Here is a 16,045-nt window from a genome sequence, read left to right as displayed (position 1 = left end):
AAATTCTTTCTAATTCGCCTCCTAAGTAAAATACACATAGCAAGAAAACGTTTCCTGCGTCTTATTTCTCTCGGGGAAAATACCTTCACGGAAGAGAGGCTTGCGAGTGACAGAATGAAAATAGAGATTTAATGGCACGGCTGCAGAAGAAGGAAAGCGGAAGATGTACAGTGTGTCACATAATGCTCTCGCATTTGAAACAACGTCCACACATCGCCTGCCCGTTTTAGATTTGGTTGTTCATCGGGAAGATGAAAGTAGGTCTTTTAAATTTTCTGTTTACAGGAAAAGCACTCACACAAATACGTACATACGTTTTTATTCATAGCATGAGGAGAAAATCAAAAGTAATGTTCAAACCAATTTGTTCTTTAGAGCGTTTCGAGTTTGTGACCCTAGGTTCATTGATCAGGAAAGCGAATTTTTAACTACAAGTTTCAAGAAGTTTTGTTACCCCAAGTTTTTTTTTTTTTATTGACTCATGTCTTTTTGTTTTATTGATCAACTGAATTTTAATTCCCTTCCCCTTCCGTATAATTCTGAGAAAAGGTTCTAATAATCTCAGAAAAGAAAGACATGGGAATGCTTTTTTAATACTCTTAGAAAGAAAATGACCAAGAACAGTTGTAGAAAACCAAACGCCGATGTCGGAGCACAGTCTATGCTATAGGTAATAAAACTGTGACAAATGCTATATTGGAGAAGTGGTCGTTCCCTGGAAGAGAGGAAACGGGAACATATTGCAGCCTGCCGTTTGGGTAATGTTTGCAGCGCCATTACTAATCACACTTGGGATTCTAATCATGCCATTGACTTCAAAAAAGGCAGAACGAATCATAAAAGTCCGGACGGGACCAGTAGGAGGATTGTGGAAGGAGCTCTCATAATGACACCTTTGAGGGGAATACTGGCATTGTGAAAAATTTACTTTTAAGTGAAGAGATCTGCAAAAGAGCCAGAGTTTAGAACTTCAGAAATGTTCATCCTGTCTGATAATGGAGACCCTTCGCCTCAGTCAGTAGATCAAACTATCATTTTGGATAACGACCCTCAAGATATCGTTGGAAAGATCATGAATTCCCATGACCCAGTGACTTGTTTGCTTATTTGTTTATCAAATTCAGTTTGTGTATGTCCATTTCTATTTCGACACCAATGTTGTATGTCTCCGCTTAGCTTAGTGATCAAGTCCGCAGAAGGATGGACGAAAGCTCTGAGCTCTGTAAATGTTTGTACAAATTTTACGTCTCTCTCAACAAAGATACATCTCGCTTCTATTGAATATATATATATATATATATATATATATATATATATCTAAACAAAGATGTCACTATGGTTCCTTGTAGCATTTACTCTGACGTGGCTGAGGTCTGACGTGGCTGAGTTCTGAAACCAGCACAATGATAAGTGCCACTTAAATTGAACCATAATTTAAATACTGAACCATAGATCTTCTTTCTTTGTTTTAGCAACTCTTTCGGAGTGTGGTTGTCATTATTAAAGGACTGGTTAACCCTTACTACGATCACGACAGTTGTCTGACTACCAGGCATCACATTCACTGACTGTGCGAAAAGATAAGCAATGGGTTTCACTTAGCGCACCTTGCCACCCGTCCTCGCTATTAGTCTAGGCTGACGCAGTGACCCTGGGCTGACTTTCATCACTTGCCAGACGAGAACGCTGCCCATCACACAGCGAGACCCACAAACACACATACGATCAGACAAAGACACACAGACATGCACCGGTATATATATATATATATATATATATATATATATATATATATATATATATATATATATATATATATATATATATATACATATTGTGTCATTGTATGTGTGTACATGACATGAGTTAGAGTTACGTTGTGTATGTATATTTAAAAATGAGCCAAATACCCGAAAGTGAATAAGTTTGAGAGAATATAAAAAAAATTGTCTAACACTCATTCTCTCCCTCTATTAGGGTCATTTTATTTTGATAGTTCTCTTGTAGTAGTTCTGACACTAATTCAAAAACTTTCAGGCTATCCAATTTCTTCCCTTCCAGTACTGCCAAATTAGGACCTCTTTCCAACAACATATCTGCTTCACGCTTTAGTCATATCTCTATGTTAACCTTGATTCAAATCAAACTTCACTATGCAGAAAAGTTATCATAATTTGTGTGGAGTTTTTTGCTCATATATAGTAATCATACTCTAATTTTATGAAGAAGATTTGATCCTGTCATCACGCCATTTACTTGAAATTATTTTTCCTTCGTAGACATCTCTGATTCAGTTTTCATTGCCAGGATTGTGGGCTTGAGGTGGTCTACCCAAGACTCAAAACTGGCATATGACACCATCGCATCCAACCTTTCATTATCCATGTTTTTACTGATTTTCATTTTCCCTCACGACCCAGCTTCTATCAACAAAGTCTCACAACGTTCTACTCTTACAAACACCCTTAGACTTTCTCCGTTCTTTGGAACATCTCTTTACTAACAGAAAGTATCCAAAAACAATCCACTTATAATTCCTTTTCTTACGTCAGAACTAGCATATAGTTACTTTCCCAACAACCAGAACATATTTGTTCCTTCACAAGCTCCTCAGTACTTTCCCGTTGAGGGATTGAGCCGTAAGTGCACCTCACGTGGGCATGACTAAGGTTGTTTGCAGCCTCCCTTCGGCACCTAGCTCCACTCCTTTTTAACTCTTACTTTTACCTCCAGTTCCTACTTTCTTCCATCTTGCTCTCCAAACATTGAAGCGATGAATGGCTGAAAGTACCTTAGTGCTTGGTTGTATATCCAAATTTTCATAAATTAGTCAACTAGCAACCTTTCTTCCACTAACTTCACTTTCATTATAGACCCTTTAATATACAGTATACCAATCACTTGCGCATCTCTTAATCCCTCAGAAAGTCTCACAGGTCCAAGTATAGCTCGTTCCATTTCTCCACTCATTTTCAGATTTCTCACAGAAAGGTTTCCTAACAAGCATCAGATCCCCTTCCCACCAACCTCTATCTTATCTAAACTCTGATTACTTTTCGTTTTAACAACCCCTCTTACATCAATGACTTTTTCATGCGAACCCTTGCAATAAACTTTCCCAGGCTTTTTGAGTAATGGCACACGTGTATAATTTCAGTCACATCTATCAGCCCTTCCCTTCTACATCTAGACAATTATTCATCTCAGCAATTAGTTAGGAGGTTTTCCTTCATGCAGCTGTGCACTAAAAACAGCAGACTGCAATTCAACTGCGCCCTCTCCGCCGTATTGCCATCATTCTCAGAACTAGTCTAATTTTACGATCGAACTCAAAGTAAGCCCCCAGCAAAATCCTCCACCCCCCATCCCTGGTCCCTCCCCCATCCTCCACCCAACTCCAAACCAGGGTTTCTAAGGCAATATCCTATTCTTTGTTGTGGCGTGAGTATGGAGATTCCTCTAATTGACCTTCCAAAGTGAAATTAAAAAATTCTTGGAAGCCACAGATTCTACGCGCACTTACACGAATCCGCCTTTTGCGTGAATTTATTGGATACTTGAGGGTCATCACTGCCGTAGTGGAAGCTATTGGAGTGAAGAGAAAAATAGGAAAACAAGTTTCCAGCAACGTGAGAGGGATCCAATATTAGTGATCCGGCTTCTCTCTCTCTTTTTTGAGCTTATTGAATGGTAGACCATTTATTGGCAGGGTGCGAAGGGATTGCAGACTGAAATAAATGAAAATTCTTCCTCCAAGACACAACGTCTCTATGTATCGTTCTCTCCAGTTTTTTATGGCTGGTGACAATTGTTTTCAATAATCAGTGATGCTGAAGAATAAGCTCGTCCCTTATAACACACTAAAAACTACACTGTTAATAGTCATTCCACTCCGGCAGTCTTTTTATTTTTTTACATTTTTACTTACAGCATCACAAAATGGTTTTTCTTCTTGAGTGGCATCATCTATCACTAATTTGACTCTGAGGGCAATGAGGTTGGGCACTGCCAGTGTCGTGCTAAATACCCAGATAGATGCAATCACCAGCTGTCAATGAGAACAGGAAAAATATCTTATTAGAATTCACATTTAATTTCAAAAACTACATTTATTATTCATCTTCTAATTTATTTCTCTGTCTGTATATTAACAGACCAAAGCCCTATTATCAACTCTAATCCAATATTCGTGAGATTCTCTCTGCTTATTCGTTTCCTCGAGGAGCCAAACACATTACATGGCAACATCAACTTTATGAAATCTGTCAAATGTTTTTCCCATCACATTTTTTGTACATGCTACTTTTGATATTGCTTTCGAGAATTACATTAACGTCTTCTATCTTCCATGCTTACGTCACATATCAATTTACATTAAATATTCTGAAAAAAGGATAAAGTCACACTTTCAACGCCGTCTGTCTTTGGCAATAAATTGTCCCTCTGCAATGTTCAGAACCCGTTGCGTTCTATAGTGTCCGGTTGGAGAAAGCCGATGTCGATGCGATATGTTTTTTCTTTTACTTGATGAAAAAAAAATAAAACCAGTGGTTTTATGCAATTTTTGCCTTTGATTTGCCCCTGAGAGATATTTTACGTAATAATGAAACATAAACAAGAACATTTCCCTTTGCCATTCTTGCTCTTGATTTAAATCATTTGCTGATTTCCTTGTGAGGTTTTAGTTTTACACAGGTGGGGAGGAAATATCCCAAACACATGTCTGATACAGGAAAAAATACGTTCACAGATTTAGACGTCAGTCGTATTTCGAAAAGTGTTTCCCGGTTTATGTCGCTTTCGCATCCCGGTAGGCGGAAGGGAGAGTAATGCTCTTGTGGGGAACAGTGCATCATTTGCATTCAATACCAGACACGTTAAGGAAGCTGCTTCGCGCAGAGGCATTTGGATGCAGGTATTTTGTGCCAACAGGAACATTCCTTCTGAAAATTTACCTTACTCCTAAATTTTGAAGGTCTGGCGTTTAGCGGGAAGACGATGGCTCTGTAACGGTCCACTGCAATGGCTGTTAGCGTGAATATCGACACGTTGACGCTAACTGTCTGGAAGAACGGGCAGAAGGCGCACATGAATTCTGGAAGGTTCCAGCGTTGCAGGAGAGCAGCCTGGAACTGGAAAAGAGAAGAGAGTTTTAAGCACGTGGGTGAAGCTTTTCATCAATTATTTATCTTAACGTCTGCTTACACTCTCACAGCCTTCATCACTCCTATAATTCAAACAAAGAATTTTTGTAATTTTCTGTATAAAGTTCATATTGCCATACTGATGATCTTTCCAAAAGACTTTACCTTTGCAGTATAGGAAAAAAATCGAGTACGTTAGATGCTCCAAACAGTTAAGGAAATCTTGACTGAAAGGAAGTTAGGGATCGAGAGCTCTCCGAAAGACCAAAGTAACGGTTCTTGTACTGGTTACGTTTGGCACAACAATTACTGTACTGAAAGCAACGAGAGAGAAAGGAGTCTATCACGTGACTCTTGGCAATGGCAGTGGCATCACAGAAGCAGCAGGATTCATTCTCCCTCAGTCAGCAAGGGCTTAAGCAATTCGAAAGGAGGTTTCAGACGTCGGACGCGACGGATTTGCGACGGTGGCAATGTGGGAATTAACCAAAATCTAGGTCTCTAATGCGAGGCATTGTGAACGCGCTTCGATTTGTAATTATCAGTTGGTCGTATCTGACAAACTGTATTACAAAAACATTAAATATCATTACTAGGCTTTCACTCTTTTGTGAAATTGTTATGTGCCAGGCGATTCTATTGCTTTTTATTTAGGTTATTTTTTGACATATTAGTGAATTCATTCCTTATCTGTATCATCGATAAACTTCATTCGTGTTTTAATTCGATGACTTTCACAAACATATCAATAAGTGAATCTCTCTTTGCTTGACAGCAACGATGATTTAATATTCCAAATTAATCTCGCCAATCCTCCTTGATGCAGAGTAAATATGAGGCCAATTTCCACCAGTTGCCGAAGTCTGTAGAGTAGAGTAAACGTGAACTGCATGAATGATATTACTACCCGGCATGATACCCCTCCGAAACTGAGTATGAAAATTCTGGTCTCGTTTTTCTTCCTTCTTTCCGGAGGATGAAAGCCATTTCCTTTAAACAGTAATTAGGTTTCTGCATCAAAAGGAAGAAAAATGGCCCCTCGAAAATTTCGACATCGAAAATATTTCATGAACCATTCATTCATGGACTTTCATATGCAGTCTCGTTTGAACATACGCCAGTGCACGAAAAATGTAATTCTCGGAAACGGTGGGTCAAGTCATTTTTTTTTTTTTAAATGACCAAAAAATGTCGATTATTGAAATTGAAATGTTAATAAGTTTTATGTTTCGTTTTAGTCACCAGAAACTTTGGGATATTTGTGGACTTCGACATGGATAAAGTATAAGAATTGTGCCAAATGATACTCATTGAATAATTTCGTTTATTTTGTTACTTTTTAGGTCATAATACTAAGGTGTTTCAATTATTAGGAACTCGGTTTCTTTCATTTTCTGTCAACTAAATGCTTTACTTTGCCATCAAATAAGAGCTGGACTATGTATAATCTTGTCGTATTCATAAAATGGAATTAAGACTTTGTTAAACGGGATTCTACGTTCTACATCTTCCACATAACTAGCCTGTATCCATAACAGGCTAAGATGTTGTTCCGCAGATTTCCTTCACCGTATAGACAGGACGACGCTCCATGTTCACTTTTATACCTCCATTGGAAATTAGCACTCATCTCTCTCTCTCTCTCTCTCTCTCTCTCTCTCTCTCTCTCTCTCTCTCTCTCTCTCTCTCTCTCTTCTCTCTCTATATATATATATATATATATATATATATATATATATATATATATATATATATATATATATATATATATATAATGGAATCGAGTCTATAATTGAAGAAACTAAATATCTTAACAAGCCCACAAAGGCATACAGAAAATTACTGATGAGGACTCGGTCACTGCTACCCACTGAAAAGGTGAAAGTGATATAGTTTGAAAACTAAAATAAATGTATTTAAGGGGAAACATAATTTTCATTTAAACCAAGATTTTAAAAGGAAACACTTGTAAAAATTTAGAAGATAACTGACATCTGAGCACGATAAGTGTACACTCCAACATAGTTAAATATCGAGCAACTTGTTCCTACAGAAGTGAAAGCACGTAATACAACAGACAGTTTTCAAGAAGTGAATACTTTCCCACTACATATATATATGTATATATATGTAAAGTGCAATCATTGTTAACTTGTATCTCTCTTGATGGCTCAGTAGTGTAAGTCACTGTCTATCATTGTTTCTAAATCAGGTATCGGTTCGAATCCTGCCTCAGACAAAACCGTCGGGTGTAAGTTATTTCAGGGTATAGTGCATTGATATTAAATGATATTTACATGGCTTATCATTCTTGAATATAAACAATTGTCAGGTGTTAACATGAAAAAACTCTCTCTCTCTCTCTCTCTCTCTCTCTCTCTCTCTCTCTCTCTCTCATATATATATATATGTATATATATATATATATATATATATATATATATATATATATATATATATATATATATATATATATATATATATATATATATATATATATATATATATATATATATATATATATATATATTACTAAAAGGACCTCATTCAAACTGGATGGTATCTAATGGAGTTTTTATTCAAAAAGTTACAAGCTTTCTTGGACAAACAGTCCACATTATCAAGTATCCGTACAATGAGCAGACGTGTAGTCCGGCTGTATTTATATCTGTGTACTGGGTACTTTTAATCCTATAATCGCCTAGCTCTTCCTGTGTGACCTCCACCCCCTCTTGACCTTGGTCTTTCTCTGATCCCTCCTCCCAGGTTCTCTTACGTTTTTCTTCGTTTCCTTGCTACTGTGGAGTATACGATTTTTCTAGATATGCTGCCTTCAAAGCCGTTTCCGGTGTTCCCTGCCATCGTGTTGTTGGCTGTTATGAAGGCGTTCTCTACAACCAGTCTAGATGTTTTGTTGGTGTTCCTGTACAGAAAACTCATATTTTCCCAGTCTATTCTGGTGATCATTTTCCCAACAGTGTTTGGCAACTGCCAACTTCTGATTATAATGCTTTATGTTCTGCAGATGTTGTTTGCTTCGCTCTTTACATGATTTGCCAGTTTCGACATAGTACCCTTCTTCACAGTCTAGACACGCTGCCATATAAACCCCCCCTCTAATCTCTTCCCCCTCTACCGACTTTTTGTGTCTAACTATTTTATTCCTAATGGTGTTTTTGTAGCTGCCTGTTAAATGAGTAAGGGTCTACGCTTTCCCTCACTAAAACCTAGGCAAAGTGCTTATCTTAAGCTGCTTGTCCAAAGACGCTCTTTCTTTGGCCAATCCCTCGTCTTCTCCCACAGGATCTGTGTTCCCAGGCTGAAACGTGAAACTGCCTGAAGCTGGAATTAACAGGAATCGCCCTTCTCAACCAGGACACCTGAATTGCTGTGGCTATGAAAGCCGGAGAGAAAGCAAAGTCTGTTAGGGGCTGATGCCAGCATCGGGAGAGAGACGCAGGCAGTAGACTAACCCAGTAACATGCCACTGAGCGTGACCTCCGACCTCTCGCTCTGATCTATTTTGTCTGGCCGTTCGCCTTACCATCTGAGTGCTGCCTGAAGTGCCATGTGCAGAAGACCCCACTTGTCTGAGAGCCATTTTATTCCACAACCAAGGAGCTTCGCTAAAGGAATAGAGGTACTGTGCGGGTGGAGAGTGTTCAGTCATTTATCTGTTACTCTTATCTCATTTTGTTTTTTCTTTTCCTCTTGCATTGTGCTGGACCCTGGAATTTTTTGGTAATTTAACTGAACATACCCTGGCGTTACTCCTTGAGACTTCAGCATTCCATTTAGTTCCTCACTGGATGGGTGGTTATCGTCCTAGGCTAGCACTCTGCTGGCCCAGCATTCGAGTGTCCGACCGGCCAATGAAGAATTAGAGGAATTTATTTCTGTGATAGAAACTCATTTTGGTATAATGTGGTTCGGATTCCACAATAAGCTGTAGGTCCCGTTACTAGGTAACCAGTTGGTTCTTAGCCACGTAAAATAAGTCTAATCCTTCGAGCCAGCCTAGAGAGCTGTTGATCAGCTCAGTGGTCTGTTTAAACTAAAGGTATACTTAACTTCAGCATTCCATGTAATAATTAGACTGTATTTCGGATCACCAGGTGATCATGTTCCTTCTCCATGCATTACAGAAGGGGTTTGTGAACGCTGTAGAACATCTGTTCCCCTACGTTCATCAGTCAGGCCTTCTAGCCGAATTTATTTACGTCTCATTATTAATTGAGTGGCACTATTAACTTTTGCCTATTGTTACCTTTAACCTTAAAGGTCCAAGAGCCTGGCCTGCACGCCTCCCCTGTAATTTATTCTTCTGATTTCTGTAAATACACGTTATTCATTTAAACCCTGAATTTCTCACCTGAGACCTTCCCTTATCGAATTCTCATTTAGATAACCTTTTCTCTTTTGGTATCACAAAGTATTGGTTCCCAGTCAGAAGCATCCCCAGCAAGGTAAGAATTACAATTGCACTAACACTCCTTAGGGTATATATGTATATATATATATATATATATATATATATATATATATATATATATATATATATATATATATATATATATATATACATACATACATACATACATACATACATACATACATACATACATACATACACACACTTCTATATATTATGAAAAATGTTTGTTATAACTTTAATCAACTTCACAGTACTCAGCTCGTTACACAACCTTCGGTTTTCATTCTGTCATTAAAGTAAGATCAAACAACGGGGGAAAACTGGTTAATAGGAAAAATAAACAGAAGATATCCGTAGGAAAAACATTAGCCTGAAAACTTTTACATGAAACCCCTTACCCTGTCTTAGACCACAAATGGGTTGCATCTGCGACGGAGCCTTTGTACATAGAATTGAGTGCAATTTCAAAAAAAGCACTAAATAGTTTGTATTATATGGTACATAATTATCTTCAATGTAAAATGACAGCTAATTAGACATTTCCATGGTCGCGCATGATGCGTCATCAATGTGATAATGAGAGACGTTTTATCTATATTTGCTCCTACATGACAACTCATCAAAATGGCTAAACGTAACATTTTTTCCGACTGGTCTTTCTCATCAACTTAATTAGTAACATTATAATAAATCTGTATCACTCGCAGTGATGGAGACTCGTCAGATCTGCAATGTAGATCATTTTCGAATTTTTGTAACCTATTACTCTCCGATATTAACGTTTCGAAGAAGTAGCAGGATAATTGCCACTCTCTTGCCATTTCGCTCTAAAATCCTTTGCGAATTTGTTATAATTCTTCATCCTCCCGTACACAGTTCTCATTTGTGATCTCATGTCTTTGATCTCGCCAGATATGGTATCTTTAGTAATGAGAAAAGAAATACGATTTCTGCTTCCTTTCAAATGATGAAAGTTGTATAAGATCTCATGTAATTAGGTTTACACTTCAAAGGAAAGGCATTGGACCCCTTGCAGCCTTTGTCATTGGAAACATCTAGGGTGCTTGAGATACATATATATATATATATATATATATATATATATATATATATATATATATATATATATATATATATATATATATATATATATACATACATACATATATATATATATATATATATATATATATATATATATATATATATATATATATATATATATATATATATATATATAGATAGATAGATAGATATATGAATCTGTCGCTAACACCTTAACAATTTTTATATCCATAAATGTGTGAATATATAAAAAATCGCCCAGTGTTCGTGGTAAAAATTCTTAATTGGCCACGTCCTACAAACCTACCAATCAGCAATCATGGTGAGGTGGGCTGATAACGATTCTAAATATAAAAGCCTGAATTCGACAGGCATATGTACAGCAGAGTCGATATCAACTTACCATACCTGTTTTGATAGCTCAATGGCAGCACACGCAGTTCGAATCTCAATGGTGGTGAAGCACTTCTCAATTATAATGCCCCTTGGGCATGAGTTGATTCCGAGGTATAGGGAACTGGATGTTGAACGACATTTTTGGCTTAATATTTGTGATATATATAACAGATATGTATAACATATTTGTGCTGGGTAACGCAAAGGTCGCCATGAAATTCCACCACTTATCTCTGGTTACCCGACATTCCGTACTCCGTCTTACTTGCCCTAGAGCAGCTTTCATGACACTTAAAAAATTCACCTCACCAACAAACGAAGCCATAAAATGCATATATTTATAGAGCATTTTCTGCTCAGAATGACTTATGTTACACCCAAATTAACTTTATGTGGTAACCTTCTTTCATTCACGGTGAATCCTTTAACCCAGTTCCATGATGACCTCAGGTATCGTACTCGAATGTATTTGAATTTGATTACTTTAAATGCAATCTGGGGACGTGGGATCGACACTACCGTTGCTGAAGGTGGGAATGATTGTCACAAAGGCGTTAGTTATCACACTGGAGTCAAATTAAATCATCCCGGATTCTCTTCTATCAGAGAGACCATGCCAAAAACTGCAAATATAATATCCAGCACAAAGATCTTAAAGTTCAATGCAGGGCGCTGAGCCACCAATCTCACCAAATTTTGACGATTTCAGTTCAACACCCAGTCTTCATCGTCAACTTTGTACCTCTCGTGAGTTTTGCTGGACTAGCTGTGCTCCCATTTTATCATTCTGCCCCTTCTCCTTTACTGATGGTTTATTTCTTTTTGTTATTATGAATTTCAATATACCTTTTTAGTGTGCAAGCATGAGTAAATGTATTTATTGTGTGTATGTGTTGCAGTGTGAGAAAGTGAGCCTATGTGGTATTTTATCCTAATCCTTCGGGCCAGCCCTATAAGAGCTGAAAGTCAGCTCAGTGGTCTGGTTAAACTACTTCAGTACTAATACTGCTTCTTTTTGTGCCTTATTAATCTCAGACAAAAAAAAAATTGAGAATATTTTCGTATCTATTGTTTTAGTCAACTAATATTCATGTGACTTTTATGCTATTCCCTTTTTAGTTAGTTTGAGAACGAGACGGCAGCCTTGAAACTTTGTGCTGCTTACTGAATATTCGTTTTAGGTTTTATTAATTGCCAGCTACCTACACATTATATATATATATATATATATATATATATATATATATATATATATATATATACATATATATGTGTAATCATGAAGCTACAAATGTCGCTTAATATCAAATTCACGCTACCTCAAAGGGATATCTCCGTCGGAGAATTGTCGCCGAAGGGGAATTTATATAAGTGATAAATGAATTGGAATCGTCGGGACACGAACCCGTGACACAAAAACCTATTCAGTTGACTCCAGTGGACGTTAACCATTGAGCCATCATTCGGCGACAATTCTCCGACGGAGATATCTCGAGGTAGCGTGAATTCGATATTAAGTGACATTTGTAGCTTCATGATTGTATATAAATCACAGGTGATAAAAATTTCATATATATGTGTGTATGTATGTATGTATGTATATATGTATATATTTTTATAAATATTACTGCTGTTCGCCCTCGATGTATTTAGGTGTAGGAATAGTAGACAGATGGCGCCACAAGATAGGCTGGGCAGTTCAAAAAAAAAATATGCTATGACATTAGGGACCTAAACCTCAGAGAGGGTTTTCACCAATATTCTCTAGTAACGGTGGTATTAACCCTTTCATATCTGTATAGTTATCACATCACTGAGGCACATGAGCCTGATGTGTCTGGGAGCGCTCGACAGTGCGAAAAAATAATTATTTCGAAAATTCAGCAAAAATAGAAATTTTATGCCAACAACGTTCATTTTGCTGTCCTTTTTTCTAAATGTTTATATTTTATGGGTGGAATAGCCAGAATAAGAGTCCCAGCCCTCTAAATACAAAAAATGTGAGTTATTTCACGTAAAAAAAAATCTTTACTTATTTTCATATTTTCGTTCGTAACCCAAAACTATGAATGTCAGGCGAATGAATTATTTTTTATGAGAAAGCCAACAAAATTCTCTAAATATCGACATATAAAAAATGGAAAACGAATAAGTCCAGCTGGTGAAAAAATTGATAGAAAAAGAGGGTAAGAAACAGAGCGATTTGCCCGGGCGTATGGTGAGAATTATCGCTAGAAAAAGTTTTTTTGAAGAGCCTATCTCGGTTATTTTTCATAAAAATTACTTTGTAAATATACGAAAATGTAGAGGAAAAGTTTTAGAATAAAGTGAGAGTCAAGAAAATGGCTTTGGTAACGGCAACAGTTTCATTTTGACGTTATAAATGGATTGAAACGAAAAAATTTTACCGTTGTCAACATTATCGTTCGTAGCTCAAAGCTATAACAGTTAGGCGAATGGATTATTTTTATGAGAAAGCCAACAAAATTATCTAAATATTGATATATAAAACAATGAAAAACGAATAAGTCCAGTTGGTGAAAAATTTATAGAAAAGAGGGTAAGAAACAGAGCGACGGTTGCCCGGCGTATGGTGAGAATTATCGCTAGAAAAAGTTTTTTTGAAGAGCCTATCTCGGTTATTTTTTCATAGAAATTACTTTGTAAATATACGAAAATGTAGAGGAAAATTTTAAGAATAAAGTGAGAGTCAAGAAAAATGGCTTTGGTAACGGCAACAGTTTCATTTTGACGTTATAATTTGATTGAAACGAAAAAATGTTACCGTTGTCAACATTATCGTTCGTAGCTCAAAAGCTATAACAGTTAGGCGAATGAATAATTTTTATGAGAAAGCCAATAAAATTCCTAAATATTGACATATAAAAAAATGGAAAACGAATAAGTCCAGTTGGTGAAAAATTGATAGAAAAGAGGGTGAGAAACAGAGCTCTCTGCCGCCCTATGGTGAGAATTATCGCTAGAAAATTTTTTTTTGAAGAGCCCTATCTCGGTTATTTTTCATAGAAATTACTTTGTAAATATACGAAAAAGTAGAGGAAAAGTTGAAGAATAAAGGAAAGTCAAGAAAAATGGCTTTGGTAACGGCAACAGTTTCATTTTGACGTTATAAGTTGATCGAAACGAAAAAAAAAAGTTACCATTGTCAACATTATCGTTCGTAGCTCAAGAGCTATAACAGTTAGGCGAATGAATTATTTTTTATGAGAAAGCCAAGAAAATTCTCTAAATATCGACATATAAAACAATGAAAACGAATAAGTCCAGTTGGTGAAAAATTGATAGAAAAGTGGGTAAGAAACAGAGAGCCATGCCAGGCATACGGTGAGAATTATCGCTAGACATTTTTTTGAAGAGCTCTACCTCGGATTTTTTCATAGAAATTACTTTGTAAATATACAAAAATGTAGAGGAAAGGTTGAGGAATAAAGTGAGAGTCAAGAAAATGGCTTTGGTAACAGCAACAGTTTCATTTTGACGTTATAAGCTGTTCGAAACGAAAAAAAAAAAATGTTACCGTTGTCAACATTATCGTTCGTAGCTCAAAAGCTATAACAGTTGGGTGAATGAATTATTTTTATGAGAAAGCCAACAAAATTCTCTAAATATCGATATATATGATAATGAAAAATGAGATTCAGAGCCCTGCCTAAAATCCAGACGTCTCTTATGTGATGCACTAACAAATTTCCGCTAGTTTTACCGTGAAAAACTTTGCGTAAAGCATGTTGGAAACTGTTCTCGATTGACGCCGCTGTATGTAAACAGCCACACGTGTTTACCCAGCCTCGCACGCATGGTCTCTGACAGAAGTGTGGCCTGCCAGGCCTGCGTGGGTGCGATCAGCTGATGTCATTGTGAGAATTTTACTACGTCATGGATTTGCTCATGCACAGTAGAGGAACTAAAAATTTATAGAAAATAGAGGATACCAAACAGAGTGTTTCAATAATGTAATCCTACATTTTATAAAAAAAAATGTAAGAGAGAGAAACGTGGGTAGGATCAGCTGATTTCATTGTGGGAAATTTACTATGCCAGGAATTGCGCATGCGCAGTATAGGACTGCTTGCCTGGCGTATCAATGCCTGAGTTACACGGTCCAAGGTATGCTTTAGCCTATGGAAACCACCAACTGTCCGAAAATAAAAAAATTTACCTACCACACGTACGAAAATGTCGGTAAATTTACGTAAAAATTACGTCAGTCAGACAAGAAGGGGGTAGGGGTTATTGCGTAATATGACGTCAATTGGGCAGGAAAGGGTTAAGCTGTCTTTCCTTTAACCTATGTATTCGCGATGCCTTTGACAAGGTCGGATTGCCTGGGGCGTCGTGAAGATGAAGCCAGTCGCCTTGCGGGGAATGCGGCGAGGCCAGAGACAGAGAGACAGACCACGAACGAGAAAAAGGACGCCATGTAGCGTGCGGAACGGGTCTTTGTTCCTTACTCGACTTTTGCTCCTACGTCTATATTAATTAGTGAATTGGGAAGACGGCAAGTATCAAGACTCCTGAGGGTCCGTTGTAATGCGCAAACGACTGACGCCTTCAAGGTAAGTCCGATTCTTGTTCAAGCTTCGTCGATTGACTAGTAACTTTTTCTGTATTTCAAATTTCCTTTGTTTCATCCTTCAGCCACCACTTCGGTATATGTGTTCAGAAGTCTAGATTAAGTCAAATTATTATATTGTTTAGCATTAGCCGAATTATCCCAGTAAGTTTCAGGGATTTAGGCAAGCAAGTCATTTTTTTACCTGGTATTCGTTATGCCTAGCGTTCAATGTTTGGAGGAACTGTTGCGTTGTATTTAATACCCTCTTAACGAGTAGAGATTCTTTGTATGCGTCCGCAGTTGGTGACGTTCATCATAAAGTCTTTATTCCTTGAATATTCTTTGTTAAGGTTAATTACCCTTAACTGGCGACCTTTGATTAATTAACGTCTGTCTTGGAGGTTAACCCTTGGCTTCAAGAGGCAGGTT

The 16,045-nt window shown here is 37.2% G+C and overlaps 1 protein-coding gene across 4 annotated transcripts in view; it reads right to left on the bottom strand.

Moving 5' to 3' along the window:
• LOC136833809 (tachykinin-like peptides receptor 99D) overlaps nucleotides 1–16,045 on the bottom strand; it is a 99,817-nt gene that overhangs the window by 28,310 nt on the left and 55,462 nt on the right. For all 4 annotated transcript variants that reach the window (XM_067096086.1, XM_067096085.1, XM_067096088.1 and 1 more), the window contains exons 3-4: nucleotides 4,956–5,132; nucleotides 3,929–4,048 (exon numbers count right to left, since the gene is read on the bottom strand). In XM_067096086.1, coding sequence (XP_066952187.1) covers nucleotides 3,929–4,048; nucleotides 4,956–5,132 — 297 coding nt within the window. The remainder of the gene's footprint in view (nucleotides 1–3,928; nucleotides 4,049–4,955; nucleotides 5,133–16,045) is intronic.

Source organism: Macrobrachium rosenbergii, chromosome 52 (assembly GCF_040412425.1).
Source record: "Macrobrachium rosenbergii isolate ZJJX-2024 chromosome 52, ASM4041242v1, whole genome shotgun sequence".
Lineage (NCBI taxonomy): Eukaryota > Metazoa > Arthropoda > Malacostraca > Decapoda > Palaemonidae > Macrobrachium > Macrobrachium rosenbergii.
Note: the sequence above shows the minus strand (reverse complement) of the source record. Positions and strands in the feature narration are given on the sequence as shown.